At 46.2% G+C, this 18,887-nt stretch overlaps 1 protein-coding gene across 6 annotated transcripts; it reads right to left on the reverse strand.

The window, feature by feature from the left end:
• Positions 1–901: 901 nt before the first annotated feature.
• LOC122674955 (TIR domain containing adaptor protein) lies at positions 902–18,545 on the reverse strand. Of its 6 annotated transcripts, none has more exons than XM_043873542.1 (6): positions 16,970–17,107; positions 6,654–6,777; positions 6,290–6,448; positions 4,221–4,380; positions 3,739–4,172; positions 902–1,972 (listed from the first exon to the last, which is right to left on the reverse strand). In XM_043873542.1, the coding sequence occupies exons 3-6, from the start codon at positions 6,354–6,356 to the stop codon at positions 1,953–1,955; spliced, it is 681 nt and encodes a 226-aa protein (XP_043729477.1). In that variant the 5' UTR covers positions 6,357–6,448; positions 6,654–6,777; positions 16,970–17,107; the 3' UTR covers positions 902–1,952. The 6 variants fall into 6 exon arrangements, with proteins under 6 accessions (XP_043729477.1, XP_043729476.1, XP_043729475.1 ...); XM_043873541.1 differs by having other exon boundaries at positions 3,739–4,175; XM_043873540.1 differs by having other exon boundaries at positions 3,739–4,178.
• Positions 18,546–18,887: the final 342 nt, after the last annotated feature.

Raw genomic sequence — 18,887 nt, forward strand, 5'->3', positions numbered from 1 at the left:
ATACAAATAAAAAAATCTGATAATTCTAATTGTTAGCAAGAAGATGAAAAAGTGGCAACTCTTCTACACACAGGGTAGGAATAGAAATTGGCAGAATCAACTTGGAGGAAAATTTCATATCTTCTGCGAAGATCTTGCCCTGGAAAACATATACAAGAATAAAAATGCTCACAGGCTTATTGTTTTCAATAGCAAAAAAAAAAAAAAAACCAAAAAACTGGAAACCTAGTGTCCATTTGTAAAAGAATGTGCAGCTAAACAGTGATATATTTACATAATGGAATGAAAGTGAATGTACTGGAGCTCCATACATCATCGTGGATACATCTTACAAACATATGGCCCAAGGAAGGAATTTGCATAATCTGTAAACATAACACCACTTATTTACAATACAAAACCATGTAAAAGTATGCTGTCAGGGATGCATACATATGTAATAAATTTCTAGAGAAAAGCTAAGAGTGATAACATTCAAAATTTAGGATAGTGGTTACTTCTAGTGGGAGAAGGAAGGAGAATATAATTAAGGACAGATAGGGAGCAACATGGGGCTTGTGAGGGTTTGCTTCTAAGCTGGGTGTAATGTAAATCCATGGCTGATTCAATGTATGACAAAAACCACTACAATATTGTAAAGTAATTAGCCTCCAACTAATAAAAATAAATGGAAAAAAAAAATAAAAATCCTAAACTGGAAAAAAATATAAAGTAAAAATTACAATGTATTGTATAAAAAAAAAATAAGCTGGGTGTAGAGTAGGTGAGTGTACTACATTATTCTTTAGTCCTTTCATATGTAATAAGATAATTTGTAATTAAAGGTTTTTTCATATATGCAGATAGCACATCATGTACACTTGAAACTAATATATGTCAATTATCTCTCAGTTTTTAGAAAAATATATATGTGTGTATTTTTTTCAGTAAAAGGAGATGTGGCGGGGGCGGGGGAGTGGATGAAGAGACACAAAGTATACATCAGGGAAATAATAAGTTCATTTCAGCTCAACAACAAGTTTTATTGAAAACATACCATCCTCCAGAGGAAATACACTGATTCCTCTGAGTGCAGAGGTGAGGGGCTCTCTGCATGAGAAAGCCTGAGTTCTGGCCAGACCCCTGATGAAGCCCCCACATGTCAGTGATCGGTGAGAGGGCTTTTGATCCCAGCTAAAAGGTCTGAGTTTCCCTTCTCTTTGCCCCACCTGCTCCCCGCTCTCTCCTATCTCTTCTGAATGGTCTCTAGGTGTGGGTCTTGAATGACAGGCGTGCAGTGGAAACAAACAACAGTGCTGAGGGCATCTTCCACATACCTTGTAGATGTGAACAACATCACAGGGAGACCCCGGCAGGAGTGTGAGTGTGAAAGACAGCATACCTGTTGCTTTGTCCTGACGCCTGCTCAGGGCTTCCCCGGCACCTGGGAAAACCATGCAGCTGAGGCAAGTGGTCCAGGATTCCAGCTCCTTACTCAGGGGAGCCACCTCTTCAAGAGGAATGCACCTCAACACCAGTGCCTGATTCCAGGGAATGGAGACATAGATATGACCTGCCAGGCTTCATGTCCAGTCACGCAGGCGGCATCACGTGGGCCATATCTTGGTATCAGCACTTCCTCCCACCTCCGCTTTCTGGCTCTTCCAGGCCTTCCTGGGGGATCCCCAGTTTCCCCAGGCCTTCTTGGGGAAGTCCCCAGTCTCCCCAGGCCTTCCTGGGGGAGTCCCCAGCCTCGCCAGGCCTTCCTGGAGGGGCTCCCCAACTTCCCTGGGTCCTTCCTGAGAGCCCAAGGATATGGAGGCCACAGACAGTCTGATCCCTGGGTCACATACAGTGTCCTGCAAACTCACTCCTTACAACTCTGTGTCTGCTGGAATCCCAGGGCCTGGGCCCTCTAACCCCATTTCCCACTTTTCTCCAACTGTCTGGGCGCAGTGGTGATGGATCGAGCATCAGCCAAGGGTCTGCAGGTCTGAAAGAGATCCAAGAGGCACAGGGCTTGTCACCATCCTCAGATCCCAGCATCTCTGTTTCCCCCCAACAGCTCCCCGCCTCCGCTGCCTTTTAATCTATTTTACCTTCCAAACCCACTGTTATATATTGCCCCTCCCTGGATATGCTTATCATGGGCACTTCTTCCCTATTATTTTGCACCTGTTGGCTTTACTAAACCAATACTAAACCAGGGTCCCTCCTGGCATGTTCTTAGCTCTTGGTGGACATTGCCAACCTGACCTCAATGAGAGAAATCTAATACTATTAATACTAGTAATGATGATGTGTATATGTGTGTGTATGTTCAGTCGCTCAGTCGTGTCCAACTCTTTGCAACCTCATGGATGGTAGCCCACCAGACTCCTCTGTCCATGGGATTTCCCAGGCAATAATACTGGAATGGGTTGCCATTTTCTCCTCCAGAGGATCTTTCTGACCTGGGGATCCAACTGGTGTCTCCTGCATTACAGGCTAATTCTTTACCCACTGAGCCCCCTGGGAAGTCCCAATAATGATGATAATGGCTAATATTTATTGAGGACTTGACATGTGCTAGGCCTTGCCTGTTACGAGTACTTTACATGTGGCAGGCAATGTCCTGAATACCTACTTAGTGTACATACTTATTTAGGTATATAATATAATTCTCATTCAACCAATGAGAAAACCCAGGCACAGAGCAGTTAAGTAACTTACCCAGGTAACATGGTATTTTCCAGAGCCTGCATTCTGAACTACACGCAGACCTCAGAAACACGGCAGGTTCAGTTACAGACCACCATAATAAAGTGAATATTGCAGTCAAGTGAGTCACAAATTCTTTGGCTTCCTAGTGCATGTAAAAGTTATGTTTATACTCTCCTGTAGTCTATTAAGTGTTCAAAAGCATGATGTTTTTAAAACAATGTACATCCCTTCACAGAGAACTATATTCAATATTCTATGATTAACCATAATGGAAAAGATTAAAAATATATGTATAACTGAATCACTTTGCTATAGAGCAGAAATTAACATAACATTGTAAATCAAATATACTTCAATAAAAAGTTGATTAAAAAAATGTACATGCCTTAATTAAAAAATAGGAATAGGAACAACTGCTCAGTCATATCCGACTCTTTGTGACCCCGTGGACTATAGTCCACCAGGCTCCTCTGTCCATGGAATTCTCCAGACAAGAAGACTGCAGTGGGTTGCCATTTCCTTCTCCAGGGGATCTTCCCCACCCAGGGATTAAATCCGGGTCTCCTGCATTGCAGGCAGATTCTTTACCAACTGAGCCACCAGGGAAGCCCTAATTTAAAAATACATAGTGCCAAAAAAGAAAAAAAAAAAAAAGCTAATTATCACCTGACCAGGAAAGGTTGCCACAAACCTTCTGTTTGTAAAAAAATAAAAATAAAACAACCAAAACGCAGCATTTGCCAAGTGCAATCAAGTGAAGCCTAGGAACCTTCCTGGTGATCCAGTGGTTAAGACTCAGTGCTCCCAGTGCGGGGTGGAGGGGGAACTGGGAACATCGCTGGTCAGAGAACTAGATCCTGCCTCCCTGCAACTAAGAGTTCTCAGGTGGCAACTGAAAGAGCCTTAATGCTTCAAGGAAGATCCCCGCCAGCTAAAAGATGCTGGGCAGACAAATATTTTCCTAAAAAGATAAAATAGAGTGAAGCCCATACTAGGCCACACTGGGTGTCTCCTAAAAGCCCAGGTAGAGAGAGCAAGCCCTTCCCCAAAGCTTACACCGCATGACAGCCTCCTTGACTTGGCGGAAGCCGCGTTCGGGACCGCGGCCGTCCACGAAGTACATGTATCGGAGCTCGGCGGGATAGGCGGCTCGGCTGAGGCCGGACATCAGCGGGATGGTGCGCCCCTCGGCCCCGGGGGCCTCGCTCAGCGCCTGCAGCATCTGGTACCTGCACCACGGGTCCCGGAGGAAGCCCGGGGTAATCAGCAGCACGCGGCAGTGGCTGCTGCTCAGCGCGTGGCAGAGCTCGGACACGATGGCGCCGCCGGGGGTGGCGTCGCGGAGCTGCAAGAAGCAGCGCAGGCTGGCGGCGCCGCCCTCCAGGTAGGAAACCAGCTCCTGGGCGGCCGCCAGGTCCTCCTCGCTGTGGCACACGCACACATCGTAGTCCTTGCTCCAGCGGCCGCCGCCGCCGCCGCCGCCGCCGCCGCCGCCGCCGCCGCCGCCGCCGCCGCCGCCGCCGCCGCCGCCGCCGCCGGCGCCCCCGCGCGACGGTGTAGGGACGGGAGACACCTCTGAGCTGCGGCCCAGGGATGGGGGGCTGTGCGGTGAGCTCGGCTGTGAAACGGCGCTGGGGGCGCTTTCTGGGGAGACGGGCTTCTTCGTGGGCTTCCTCGACAGGGCCTGCCTGAACCAGCCTGCAGGGGGGAGAGGCATTGCTTAGGCCTGGAGTTCTCAGCAGGGGCTTCCTCCCGACCCCACCAGAGAAGAGTCACCTCGGGATGGACCCCAGTCCGTCTCCCCTGCCCACCTTCTCACACCAGCTATTCTGTGTACTGTGTCCATCTCTTGGGACTTGCCCCAAACTTCCCCTTATCTTTAAAGGTTTGGGGAATACGTAAAAGCTGGTTGTTTGCACTTCCCGGGTGGCCCAATGGTTGAGAATCCACCTGCCAATGCAGGGGACATGGGTTTCATCCCTGGTCCAGGAAGATTCCACATGCCTCCGGGCAACTAAGCTCCAGCCCTCACTCTAGAGCCCATGAGCAGAAATTACTGGTGCCCACATGCCCTAGAGCCCAAGCTCCTCAACAAGGGAAGTCACCACAATGAGGAGCCCGTGCACTGCAACTAGAGAAAGCCCACGCACAGCAACAAAGACCTTGAGCAGCCAAAATAAATAAAGAAGCCTGGCAGTTTTATAAGTCAGCAGAGATGTGATACCAGCTTGTCCTACTGTATTGCATATTCGAAAGTTACTAAGAGTAGATCATAGAAGTTCTCATCACAAGAAGGAACTGTAAGGTGATGGATGTTAACTAGACTTAGTGCGATGATTATCTCACAATATATACAAATGCTGGATCATTATGTTGTACATCTGAAACTAATGGAATAGCGTATGTCAATTATACCTCAAAAATTAAAAAAAAAATCTTTGGTATAGCAACAATATGAGAAAAAACAACAACAACTCTAGCTGTTTACCAGCATGATTAGGAAAGACAGATTCGCCTGCTCCACGCCCTTTTGTTTCTGATACCCCCAGCCTAACCAGAACTTCCCAAAAGATGACTAATCAACCATCTGTGAGCCTGTACGCAGAATTATGTTAAGCTGGTAAATGTCAGTTAGTCCCCAAACCCATTTTTAGCACTGAGGGGAGGTGGATTTAGATCACGGGGAGCAAAAGAGAGGCAGGGATTGGCACCTGTTTGGCGATGAGAAATCCTACGTGCTACGTACGTGAATGCTAAGTCTCCTCAATCATGTCCGACTCCACGACCCTGTGGACTGTAGCCCACTAGCTCCTCTTTCCATGGGATTCTCCAGACAAGAATACTGGAGTAGGTGGCCATATCCTCCTCCAGGGGAATCTTCCCAACCCAGGGATTGAACCCACATCTCTTATGTCTCCTGCATTGGCAGGCAGGTTCTTTACCACGAGCACCACTTGGGAAGCCCTGAGAAATCCTAGCTTCCTGCCAAATGGGTAAAATGGGAATGTGGAAGGAGGTCACTGTCCAGAGCTCCTGAAGACCTTAGCACTTGATTGATTCCAAACCACACTTTGGAGGGCCGCACAGATTTGATTGTGGACTGCTTGCTTTCTGGATGACCTTAAACAAGACAGTCTATGTTTCCACTTCCTTATCTGGAAAATGGGTTCATTTCAGCTGTTGTTGAAGGTTAGAGGAAATAATGCCTTATCTGGCATATTGTTGAGTACTGCAAATGATTTCAACTCAGCTTCTCTAGCTTTTGATCAGGATAGAAAGTTTGGTGTTCCGGAGGTGTCCTCTCTCTCTGCTCTGCTTGTCTCCTTCCTCTGAATGGTTCTGAGCGATTTAGAGGACAAGAGACAAGTCAAGTACTCAGCACGGTGGTTTCCAGGCTGGGAAGATTAGCTGAGCACACCTGAGAGACCAGTGAGCCAAAATGATTGAAGGCTCCCAGAGGCACACCGCCTCACTCCCCACAGAGCCCTGGGCACTGAGGTCAAGACAGGACCACTCCCCCCACACCATCAGCCTCCTTTGAATCTCTCCAGGGCCTGTGTTTGGGGGCCAGGCAGCCTCCTGGAATTAGGAGACTGTGTCCACTCACCAGCCATCTTGCCCAGAGGCTTCTTGGACCTGGAGCCAGGAGCCGGGGAGGAGGTTGATGATGCCATCGTGGTGGGCTCCAAACTAACCCCATGAGACCAGGCATTGGTAAAGTGGGAGAAGGGAGGGGCCCCAGTCTTGACCTCATGGAACAGCCATCCTACAAAAGACAGAGAGAGAGGGTCACAAAAGCTGGATCTAACTTACTCCCAGTCCCAGGGCATGGGCTCTGGGAGTTATTCTTCTCTGGGTGCCTGACAGAGGCTCAGTCTCTAAATGGGTCCCTTATGGGATTAGGATCAGCCACCACTGGGATTAAGGCTTGTTTCTAGCAAAACCCCAATCTGTGTAATGATGAAACTTACAGAGTATGAGCTCAGCATGACCAGCAGAGTGACTGTCCTCTGCGCCACCTGGCCAGGGGTGCATTCAGGATCTGGGGAAGGGCGACTGGCAAGCACCTCGTTGTAGGAACTTCCTGTGTAAATGCTGAAATCAGAGAAGAAGGTCCGTTGCTATTTGAACAAATAATTATGTATCAAGGTAAACAGATATTTTGCAGTTTGAGAGCCAGCACATGTAAGAAACCTTGGTGGACTTTTCCTCCAAGCCTGCCTTTCCCCAAATAACTCCTTCCATCCACCCCCCAGCCATCCAACTCTTTCTCCCTCCCTCTCTCCCTCAGCTGCACAAAATGGTTAAGTTTACAGACTATGCAGGCAGAGTTCCTAGATCTCTTATGAACTGTGGCCTCTGGTAAACTGCTTACTCTTGCAAAACTTTAGTTTTTCCATCTGTGAAATGGGAATAATACTACAACCTGCTCAGCATTATTGTGAAGACCACACAAGATTATTTACGTAAAGTGCATGGCATAGAATGCTCAGAAAAAAATTACCCTGGTAGCTCAGTGGTAAAGAATCTGCCTGCCAATGCAGGAGACACGGGTTCGATCCCTGGTCCAGGAAGATTCCATATGCCTGGGGTAATTAAGCCCATTTGCCACAGCTGTTGAGCTTGTGTTCTAGAACCCGCAAATTGCAACCACTAAAGCTGCACACTCTAGAGCCTGCCAGTGCTCCACAACAAGAGAAGCCTCCGATGTGAGAAGCCTCAGCACCTGCTCTTCACAAATAGAGAAAATAATAAATACATATGAAAAAATAAAATAATCCAGGGACTTCCCTGGTGGTCCAGTGGTTAAGAATCCACCTTGCAATGCCGGGGACCTGGGTTCAATCCCTGGAGGAAGAACTTAGATTCCACATGCCACAGACTTAATAAGCCCAAGAGCCGCAATTAGAGAGTCCACACGCCACAGTGAAAGACCCTGTATGATGCAACTAAGACCCAATGCAGCAAATAAATATTTTAAAAATTAAAACAAGCCAGACACTGGAGGGATATATTCAATGTTCTTCCAAATTCCAGAAGGTTTTTGGTTTGCTTTTTGGAGGTGGAGGGAAGGGATTGTCAAAAGGCATCAACATTTATATGGAAATGCAGAGGACCAAGACTACCGCAGATGGCAACTCACTGTGTTCCCTTCGCACCACAATGACCTAATGTCCCTGACGGCGGAGACTCGTTTTGCTGAGGTTTCTGGGAGCATACTGTGTGGAGCAGAGCCCACCCTGATCTGAGACAGAGTCGCTGAGATCTAGTGGCTTCTGGAGGTGAAGGGTGGGCAGAGAACTTGGCACTAGAGCAAGGGCTGCTCTGTCACTATGTGATGGATCTGCAGAGGTCAAGACAACCCTGCCCGTCCCCTCCCTGCCCACCGCCCCCGGAAGCCAGAGAGAAAGGACACGTCTGAATAAACACACTGAGATAAAGAGTTTTCGAAAGCTGAAGAAAGTCTTTCAGTGTTGGACAAACATGCTTCATTCAGCTAAATGCTGATCACCCTTCTGCCAAGCCAATGGAGAGAAGACAAGAGGTACTGATGATTCATGAAAACATATAAAAGTTCAAAAAAAGGAGAAGTTGAACTACAGCAGCAGAGGGTGGGGCAGGTGTTCGGGGGCAGAAGGAGTTGGGATGGGCTTGGGAAGAGGCATGTTTGAAAGAGCAAAGCAGACAGCTGCTAAGCCAGTCAAAGGGACACGAAAATGGGAACATTAGCAAAGATGTGTGTTTCTTTTCCTACCTAATATTTCAGACCCCCTAAGTGGAGAGGCTGAGGCAGTGCCTAGTAACCACTGTTAGATTTGGGAGGAGTTGTTTTTTTTTTTTTGCTTTAATTTGGCTGTGCCAGGTCTTGTTCCCTGACCAGGGATCGAACCCAGGCCCCCTACATTGGGAGCACGGAGTCTTAACCACTGGACCACCAAGGAAGTCTAGCAGTTGCTATCTCTTGACATCTTCATTTCAACCATTCAAGATGTCCTTCCCCTCGCTGCCCACCCCCCCACCCCCAGCCCCCGCAGTAGTAGACACAATGCTACTTACTTTTTATCTTAAACGTTTTTTCAATTGTGTTTTAATTTGAAAATTCATTATTTGGCTTTGACACACAAACTGGAGACTGATTTGATATTTTTATGACAGCTTAAAAGTTCAAAATTAACATAAAACTTTAGTCTACTTAACCAATGTAGATTTAAGGTTCAGTTTCTCAGTGTATCAAATGACTTACCCTTTTGACACTGCAGGCTGATTTTTGGTAGCTGTGTTTTTTCATTGTTTGTTTAAGAAGAAATCCAAATGCCCAATAGCCACTGGAAGTGGACTGGTATAAGCCCTAGTGACTGACGTTACGGAAAAGTTCAAACACAGGAAATAGCATCTTTGACAAAGGAAAATTGAGCAAGAATGAAGATCAGTTCCATTAACTGTGTACACTGTTTCCTAGAATCTAAAACCCTACTGCATTTTCCTTGTTTCTTTTCAGTTCTTGTGCAGCTGAGGTTGTGAAGCGATCACACGCAGATAGGCTTTAATCTTGACAAGCTTTAGTAATAGTCGTGTATTAGATGTAGGAGACATACTTGTCAGGCAGACAAGAAGCTAATGAACGCAAATCTCCAACTGGAAGTTCTCATCACTCGCTTTGTCTATTCTGTGATTTGTTCTGTAGTCACTTTCCCTGTTCCTTTAAACAGTTCATCAAGTAGAAGGATGTAGACCTAAATACCTACTTTGTAGATAATTACAAAAACTTGATAGAAAATTAGAAAAGAGCTTCTTCAAAACAAAACCAAAAACAAAAAAACCAGTGGCATGTTACTGTCAGTGTTTTTAGAATACTTTTTCAATATTATAAGAAGGAACTTAAAAAAAAAAAAAAAAAAGAAGGAACTTAGTATGTGAGGTAAATACTATAAAGCTTCACTGAATAAAACCCAAAGTGTATTAAGTATTATTCAATATCTAACTGGTCTCCAGTATCTATTGTATAGGGAATGTACTGAAACCTATGAAGATATATGGTTATGTATCTAACCTAATTCAAATTCCATTTCTGTTAAACAGGAAATATTATCTGTGGAAGACAGCACAGTGGTCCCCCAAAGATGTCCACATCCTAATCCTGGGTGAAAATAAGCTACCTTACTTGGAAGAAGCAGATTTTGCAGATGTGATTAAGGGTCTGGAGATAGGAAGATTAGCTTGGATTATCTAGGTGGGCCAATGTAATCACAAAGGTCTTAGGAGAGTTAGAAGGGTCAGAGTGAGAGGAGATGGGACAGCAGAAGCAGAGGTCGGGGTAATGTGGGGCTCCTCTTCAAGGAGATGAACTCTGCCAACATGGGGCTATCAGTAGGAATGCGGCACCCTCCAGAAGTCAGAAAAGGCAAAGACCTGGAATCCTCCCTAGAAACTCCAGAAGGGATGCATAGCATCTATAAGATAATAAATGTGTTCAGTATGAATCCACTAAATTTGTGGTACTTTGTTACAGAAGCAATGGGAAAGTAATACACAATCTTTGATTGTATATGAGGCTACTGAATAGAGAAAGCATTGACTCTAAGTGCTAAAAACTGGTCTGCTTACAGGTCTAAACTGTTTGAGGGAGTTTTTCACTTCTTTGATGGATATAGTATCATCTACACTTCATTTGATCTTTGACTTCAAAATTAAGAACATTGGTTTCAAAGGCTCAAACACTTGCTGAAACACTTGTCAGGACAGGATTCATTAGAACTTACAGGACAATGTCCCTTAAAGTACTGAAATTATGGGACTTTCTTGGTGGTCCAGTGGCTAAGACTTCCCGCTGCCAATGAAAAGGGCCCAGGTTTGATCCATGGTCAGGGAACTAGATCCCACATAAAAGTTTGTTGAATGCTACAGCTAAAGATCCCGCATGCTGCAACTTAAGACCTGGTGCAGTCAAAATAAGTGTTTTTTTTAAAGTGCTGAAATTAACTGTTAATACCTTGATAGGCACAATACAGTTATGGACACTACAGTGGCCCCAATGTTCACAACTGTAAGCATGGACAGGACACGTAACTTCTTACAACAGGGTATGGTGAAGGTGTGGTATGTCACTCACATACTATGTTACTATTTGTATGGTGTGTTTGTGTGTGTGCACATGTTTATAAATGTATATACACATATACATATCATATACACAGTAACATAATCATGTGTGTATATATGTTTATACCTATTGATACATACATACAGTATGTATATTTGCTATACATGTATATATAAATATTTATAAATTTATATAAATTATACATAATATAAACATATATTATTTGTGTATTTATATAAATATTATTCACATACAATATAATATAAATATCTAAATATTTATATATACATCTTATATAGCAAATATACATACTATATGTATGTATCAATAGGTATAATGAATACCTATTGATGAATAGATAATACACAATATATGGGTATTGTGTATTAAAACAGATGTATGTGTATGCATGGGAGTGGGTGTAAAAGTCCATCTTAGCAAACTGGAAAGAGACTCCTTTGCTAACTTGGAAGAATTTCCTATGTCATGAGAGAGTCAGGTGTCAAGGAACCTCGGGCAGCCGTGAGAAGCCCAGAGTGGTGTCCTGCTAACGGCCAGCAAGAAACTGACCTCAGTCCTACAACTTCAAGGAGATGAATTCTGCCAACAAATAACCTGAGGGGACTTATTAGTGATTCTTTTCCCATTTGCGTCTCTGATGGCACCACAGCCCTAGCTAACACCTGGACCGCGGCCGGGTAAGACCCCAGCAGAAGACTCAGCCAAGCCTTTCCCCGGCCCTTGACCCACAGAAACTCTGAGGTAACAAATTTGTTACCTCAAATTTGTAGTAATTTGTAGTAATTCATCATGCATCACAGGAAGCGAACACAGGGCCCAATGACAATGAAGAGTTTAAAAATGCCAGTTCCTATGCCCCACCCCAAATCCACTGAATCACCTCTCTGGGAGGAAGACTTGGGAAGCCGGTTTTCAAAAAGGAATTCCTGGCGGTCCAGTGGTTGGGACTCGGTGCTCTCAAGGCTTGGACCTTGGTTTCAATTCCTGGTTGGAGAACTAAGATCCCGCAAGCCGCATATTGCGGCAAAACAAACAAAACCAACCAAGCAAAAAAAACAAAATCACACACAAAAAAGCCAAAAAACAAAACACACACACCGAAAAATACTAACAACAACAACAAACAAATACTCCAGGATTCTGATGCACCTAAAGACTGGTCTAGTGGGCTGCACCAATGGTTCCCAAATGAAGGTGCATATCATTATCACGGAGAAAACAAAAAAATATATAGCTACTGGACTTCTCCGGCGGTCCGGTGATTAAGAATCTGCCTGCCAATGCAGGGGGGACATGGGTTCAATTTCCTCTCCAGGAAGATCTCACATGCTTCGGGGCAGCTGAGTCCATATGCCCCAACACTGAAGGCTGTGCACCCTAAAGCTGGTGTTTGGCAACAAGAGAAGCCACAGAAAAGAGAAGCCCACACACCGCAATTGGAGAGTAGTCCCCAGACGCCGCAACTAGAGAAAGCCTGCATGCACAAATGAAGACCCAGCGCAGCCAAAAATAAGAAATAATTGATTAATTAAAAAATAGCTACCTCTGGAAATTCTTATTCAATAAAGTGGGGCCCGAAAATCTGTATTTCTTAAGAGCTCTACAGGTAATTCTGACACAAGGAACCACTTGTCTCGATGTATATAAGCAGTGGAATAATTGAAAAGTGCCCAGCAACTCTTGGGATTGATTTTGTGAAATAAATTTCAAACCACTGATTTTGCTATAAAGTCAAATTTAAGATGGGACTCTAGCAGGCAGAAAATAGTCATAGAACTCTGGGTAATTAACTGAAGTCTTATAATTTATATTAAGCTAAATCTTCTTGCTGAATATATAACAAAGTAAAAATGCTCTCAGCACTACATTTTGTAAATTTTGAAGACTTTTAAACATAGCTCAGTCGGTAAAGAATCTGCCTGCAGTGCAGGAGACCGGGGTTTGATTCTTGGGTTGGGAAGATGCCCTGGAGAAGGAAATGGCAACCCACTCCAGTATTCTTGCCTAGAAAATCCCATGGACAGAGGAGCCTGGTGGGCTACAGTCTGTGGGGGTCACAAGAGTTGGACACAACTTAGCGACTAAACCACCACCAAACATGTCAAGGGCTTCCCTGGTGGCTCAGTGGTAAAGAATCTGCCTGCCAATGCAGGAGACACGGGTTCAACCCCTGGTCTGGGAAGATACCACAAGCCAAGGAGCAGCTAAGCCTATTCGCCACAACTACTGAGCCTGTGCCCTAGAGCCCCAGAGCTACAACTACCAAGCCCACATGCCACAACTACTGAAGCCGAAGCACCTAGAGCCCATACTCCATAAGGGGAGAAGCTACGGCAATGAGAAGCCCACGCACTGCAACTAGAGAGGAGCCCTTGCTTGTCACAACTAGAGAAGGCCTGCACAGCAATGAAGACCCAGCATAGCCAAAAATAAATAAATAGCAAGTCAAAATTTTCATGTGTGTGTGTGTGTGCGTGTGTGTGTAGAAGCACCCACTATTTTATTTTTTTATATTTTGACTGTACAGCCTGTGAGATCTCAGTTCCCAGACCAGGGATGGAATCTGGGCCATAGCAGTGACAGCGATGAATCCTAACCACTAGTCCATGTACCAGGGAACTCCCTGAATTATAAATCAAAAGCATGGTGACTTTGGTTGTTAAAATCTAAAATCTTAGCTGTATTTCAGTCACATAGGAATATAGCTTACTGACTAAACATGAATGGGAAGTATTTTAATGTGTTGCTATATTTTGTCAAATGTAGCAAACTGGTCTTTGGAAAACAGTTCCTATGTTTTAAAAAACTCCCTTTGTTTTAAAACTATATCCTGTATGTACTAAAGGTCATTTTAAACTAAAATGGTGTGAACTTACTTTTTATATGCTTTTCCGTAGGTCTCATGTAAATATACAGGCATTGAATGTAATATAGATTGTGGTAGCAATGAATTTAACGATGGATACATTTTATAAATTATGCCTTTATACATTAGTTTCCTTTTGAGCTTTCAAAATGATTGCTTTTTATATATTTTTGAAAAAGGCTTGGGGGTGGGGAGGTCAGATATTAAAAAAAAAAACCTAAAATTTTTAAAGATAAACTTCGAGAGGACTTCCACTACCAGCATAATAAAGACAGTATAAAACAACAGTAATTAAGGCTATGGTTTTTCCAGTGGTCATGTATGGATGTGAGAGTTGGACTGTGAAGAAAGCTGAGCACCGAGAAATTGATGCTTTTGAACTGTGGTGTTGGAGGAGACTCTTGAGAGTCCCTTGGACTGCAAGGAGATCAACCAGTCCATCCTAAAGGAGATCAGTCCTGGGTGTTCCTTGGAAGGACTGATGCTGAAGCTGACTGGCCAGTAGTTTGGCCACCTCATGCGAAGAGTTGACTTATTGGAAAAGACCCTGATGCTGGGAGGGATTGGGGGCAGGAGGAGAAGGGGACGACAGAGGATAAGATGTCTGGATGGCATCACCGACTCAATAGGCATGAGTTTGAGTAAACTCCAGGAGTTGGTGATGGACAGGGAGGCCTGGCGTGCTGCAATTCATGGGGTCACAAAGAGTCGGACACGACTGAGTGACTGAACTGAATTAAGGCACAATGATATTCACGTACAAGGACAGACTAATGGAAGAATAGGGTGTTCAGAAACAGACCCACATCTATACAGTCTCCTGGTTTATAACAAAGCTGACACTTCAGTGCAGTGGGAAAGGTGGTCTGGGTCGATTTAGACCGCATTGTAGGACCAAATGAATCTTGACCCACATACCCGAACATACTAAAAAAGTAATTTCAAATGGATAGTAGATATACATGAGAATCCCAACAAAGCTTTTAGAAGAAAATATAGGCGATTATCTTCCTGACTGTGATTATTTTCCCGATTTTTAAAAATTGAGATATAATTGACATCTAACATTGTACTAGTTTAGGTGAACAACATAATGATTCAATTTATGTATATATTTAGAAATGATCATCACAACATGTCTAGTTAGCATCTTTTACTATATACTTACAATTTTTTTTTCTTGTCCTCAAAACTTTTAAGTACTATTCCCTTAGCAACTTTCAAATATACAATATAGTATTATTAACTATAGTCACCATGCTGTTCACTACATCCCCAGAACTTCTTTATTTTATAACTGGAAGTTTATACCTTTTGACCACCTTCACCCATTTTGCACACTCCCTATGTCCCCAGTAGGTAACGATTAAAAAAAAAAAAGAAAAAAACTTAAGTAATAGAACCATAAGGGAAAAAATGATAAATTGGACAACGTTAAATTGAAGAACTTCTGTTCTTCAAAAGACATCATCAGGAGAGTGAAAAATCAATCTCCTGAGACAGAAAATATTACATATCCAATATGTCTCATATCCATAATATTTAGGAACTCTTACAAACTGGTAAGGAAAAAAGAAAGAACCTGTTGGAAAGACAGGCAGAAGAACTGAACAGACGCTTCACAAAAGGATATCCAAGTGCCCAGCAGACATGAAAAGATGCACAGTTCGTCAGTCATCAGAAAAATGCAAATTAAACCTCAGTGCAACTGACTTTCCCCTCACTCAGCAGGATGGCTACAATGAAGAAGACAGACAGTATCAAGTACTGGTAAGCACGTGAAGAAACGGGGACTCATACACCGCCTGTAGGACTGTAAATTGGTTCAGGGACTTTGAAAACCTGTTTGGCCTATATTCCACTTCTAGGAATATACTCAGCAGAAGCGCTTACATATGCTCACCAAAAGACAACCATTAGAAGGCCTCAGCGGCACTATTCATAACAACCCCACGCTGGAAACAGTCCGTATCCATCAATTTATGTATCCAGTAGAATGTAGAAATAAACTGGTGTCTATCCATACAGTGCAAAATTACACATCAATGAGAATAAATGAACTACCAATAAATGCACGCATGTGCACTAAGTCGCTTCAGTCATATCTGACTCTGCGACCCCATGGACTGTAGCCTGCCAGTCTCCTCTGTCCATGGCATTTCCCAGCCAAGAATACTAGAGTGGGTTGCCATGCCCTCCTCCAGGGGATCTTCCTGACCCAGGGATCGAACCCGCGTTTCCTGCATTGCAGGCAGATTCTTCACTGCTAAGCTACCCAGGAAGCCCCACTGCTAAATGCAACAAGAGTTAATCAACATATTGAGTACAAAACACCACACACAAAAGTACAGAAGTATGACCCCAAGTTTCCAAAGTTCAAAACCAAATAAAATTATTTATGATGTTAAAGCCAGGGTAGCAGTCACCCTTGGGTGAAAGTGACTGGAAGACACCTCCCCCAAAAGGGCATCTGGAGTGTGAGTGATGTTTTATTTATCCTGCAGTGACACTGGGTACGCTGTACACTTAAGATCTGGGCACTTTTCTGTATGTAGGTTGTACTTCAATTTTTACAAAAGGTTTTAAAATTAACTAGGCCGTGACTTCCTCTGATGGTGGGTCATTTCTGACTCTCCGTTGCCCCTGGGTCAGCTCAATGAGTGTGTGCCCCATCCTCCCCTCTCTTAGCTGCACTTGGCTGGGTGTGTGTGTTTCCTAGTGTCTCCAGGAGGAGGACAGGGGGCTGACTCTGTCTCGCTCAGTACTGCCAAGCGATGCCCAGCCCATGGCCTAGGTTCACGAAATGACTGTGGAAGGGATCCCCCCTCATAGACCCTTTACCCTTAAGTAAAGCCCTGCTCTTGTGGAGACACTGTCACAAAGGCCATCAGAGGAGAGAGAGGCTGCGAGCAGAGAAAAGAGGCGAGGAGACTGGAGGGAAAAGAATCTACGGTTCAAAACGGAAGCCACCTGAGCGAGCCCGGCTGCCCAGGACCAAGGACTCTGCACAAGCTTCTTGGCGACAGAGAAGGTGACAGCGCCCTCCGAGGGCCTTTTCACCCCGTTTCAGCCTTGTGGGTGCTACGGGCGGCCAGCTGAAGGGGCGGAGAGGGAATGACGGCGAACCCGGCAGAGGTGCCCCAGGGAGGGGACGGGCAAGTCCGGGAGCGGGGACCGGGCATCGGCCGCCACCGGGGTCGGACGCGGGCCTGGAGGGGTTTCCACTGCCCGCGGGGGTCCTGCCGGCCCCGCCCCCTGCTCTCCCCGCCCACCCCGGCCCGCGGGGCCTGAGCGCTCACCTGCGCCCGGGTGCGCCGGGCGCCGCCTCGATGCCACCGGTGCCGAGCGCGGACTCCGGCGCGGGGCCGCCCGCCCGTCCGGGGGAAGTGCCTTCGGCCGCCCGCTGCCCCGGAAGCGCGGAGGCGCCAGGCCCCGCGGCCCCTCCTCCGCCCGCCGCTCCCGCGCCGGGAGCCGGGCCACGTCCTCCGCGGCCGCGTCCTCGGGCCCGCGGGGAGGCTCGCGGGCATCCGCGCAGCCACTGAGCCGGCGGAAGCTTGGCGAACTCTTTCCTTCCGATTCCCCGAAACCAGCAGCGGAACTTGCAGCCTCGGGGCTGTTCTCTGTCAGACAAGGAAAGTACCTTTGATTCACTTTTGAGTCCTCTCAACACCGTACCAGCTGAGCACAAGGGAAGCCCAAGAATACTGGGGTGGGTAGCCTATCCCTTCTCCAGCGGATCTTCCCGACCCAGGAATGGAATCGGGGTCTCCTGCATTGCAGGCGTGTTCTTTACCAACTGAGCCATCAGGGAAGCCCCAACACCCTGCCAGGGAAGCGTTTATACCTTTTTTTCTTTTCAGGCAAGTGAGGGAAATGATGCCAGACTTTTCCAAGGTCCAGGCACAGTCGGTTCGGTGGTAACAGCGGAGAGGCAGGCAAGCCCCTGGGGCGGCCAGGCCTGGCCAGCTCCCCTGAAGTTCACGTTCAAGTCCAAGCGCACTGGTCAGGCGCTGCCCTGCAGGCACTAAAGCCAGGCCAAGTGAGATGGGCAAACGGTGGCGAGTCCTGGGTTAAACAGAGTGAAGGGACATCGCTTTGGGATGTTGATGGTCGTGTGAAGCAGCCGCGGGGGATATAGGGAGTGACATTTTCTGAGCTTGTTTCCCCCTGGAGGGAATGTCAGTATCTTCCTGAACAGGGTTCCTTGGCTCGTCTGTGTGGGAAACCCTCCTACTGCTGTGCACCTCAAATGCTGGAGGGTGGAGGTGGTTGAATAGGGCCAAGGGAGAGAAGACTCTTGAGAGTGCCTTGGACTGCAAGGAGATCAAAGCAGTCAATCCTAAAGGAAATCAGTCCTGAATATTCATTGGAAGGACTGATGCTGAAGCTGAAGCTCCAATACTTTGGCCACCTGATTCAAAGAACTGATTCATTGGAAAAGACCCTGATGCTGGGAAAGCCTGAAGGTGGGAGGAGAAGGGGATGACAGAGGATGAGATGGTTGGATGGCATCACCGACTCGATGGGCATGAGTTTGAGTAAACTCCAGGAGTTTGTGATGGACAGGGAGGCCTGGCGTGCTACAGTCCATGGGGTCGCAGGGAGTCGGACATGACTGAGCGACTGAACTGAACTGAAATAGACTGTAGCCCAGCAGTCTTCTGTCCGTGGGATTTCCCAGGAAAATCCCACTTCCTCCAGTGGATCTTCCCAACCTAGGGATCAAACCCTTGTCTCTTATGTCTCCTGCATTGCAGGTGGATTCTTTACCATCTGAGCCACAGAGGTTTCATTCCTGCCTTCCTAACAAGTGCAGCATTTGTAGTCCTGGAGGAAGTAGCTGCTGGAGGAGGAGCCAGATGAAGGCCTTTTCCCTCTGACCGTAGGTGGGGGTGTCTGTACAGAAGGAAGGGTGAGTGGATACTGGACACTGAAGGAGGCAGCCTCATAGGGTTAAGACAGATACTGGGTTCAGCCTGCCCCATCCCTGCCCCCTGCCCCTGGCAACTTCCTTCCTGTGTTTCGGCGAGTTTGTTGCATTCATTCCACATTCAGGTGGCTGTTCCTCTTCTGCTCACCTGATAAGTCCTGGCACTCACCCACCCTCTACTCAAGGGTCCCACTGTCCCCCCTGGCAGCACGACCGCCCTCTCCTCCCTCCCTCTCCCAGTGGATGATCTGGGAGGGCCACCTCCATCTTTTTTTTTTTCCCCCGCT

The sequence above is a fragment of the Cervus elaphus genome, chromosome 2, assembly GCF_910594005.1.
Source record: "Cervus elaphus chromosome 2, mCerEla1.1, whole genome shotgun sequence".
Classification (NCBI taxonomy): Eukaryota; Metazoa; Chordata; class Mammalia; order Artiodactyla; family Cervidae; genus Cervus; species Cervus elaphus.

Excerpts from the sequence above, each read along its gene's own strand:
- LOC122674955 (XM_043873538.1), bottom strand. The coding sequence starts at position 6,356 with ATGGCATCATCAACCTCCTCCCCGGCTCCTGGCTCCAGGTCCAAGAAG. Across the intron at positions 4,381-6,289 it reads GCCTCTGGGCAAGATGGCTG|GCTGGTTCAGGCAGGCCCTG; the intron begins GTGAGTGGACAC and ends TCCCCCCTGCAG. Across the intron at positions 1,973-3,738 it reads CAAGGAGGCTGTCATGCGGT|ACCTGCAGACCCTTGGCTGA; the intron begins GTAAGCTTTGGG and ends GATCTCTTTCAG.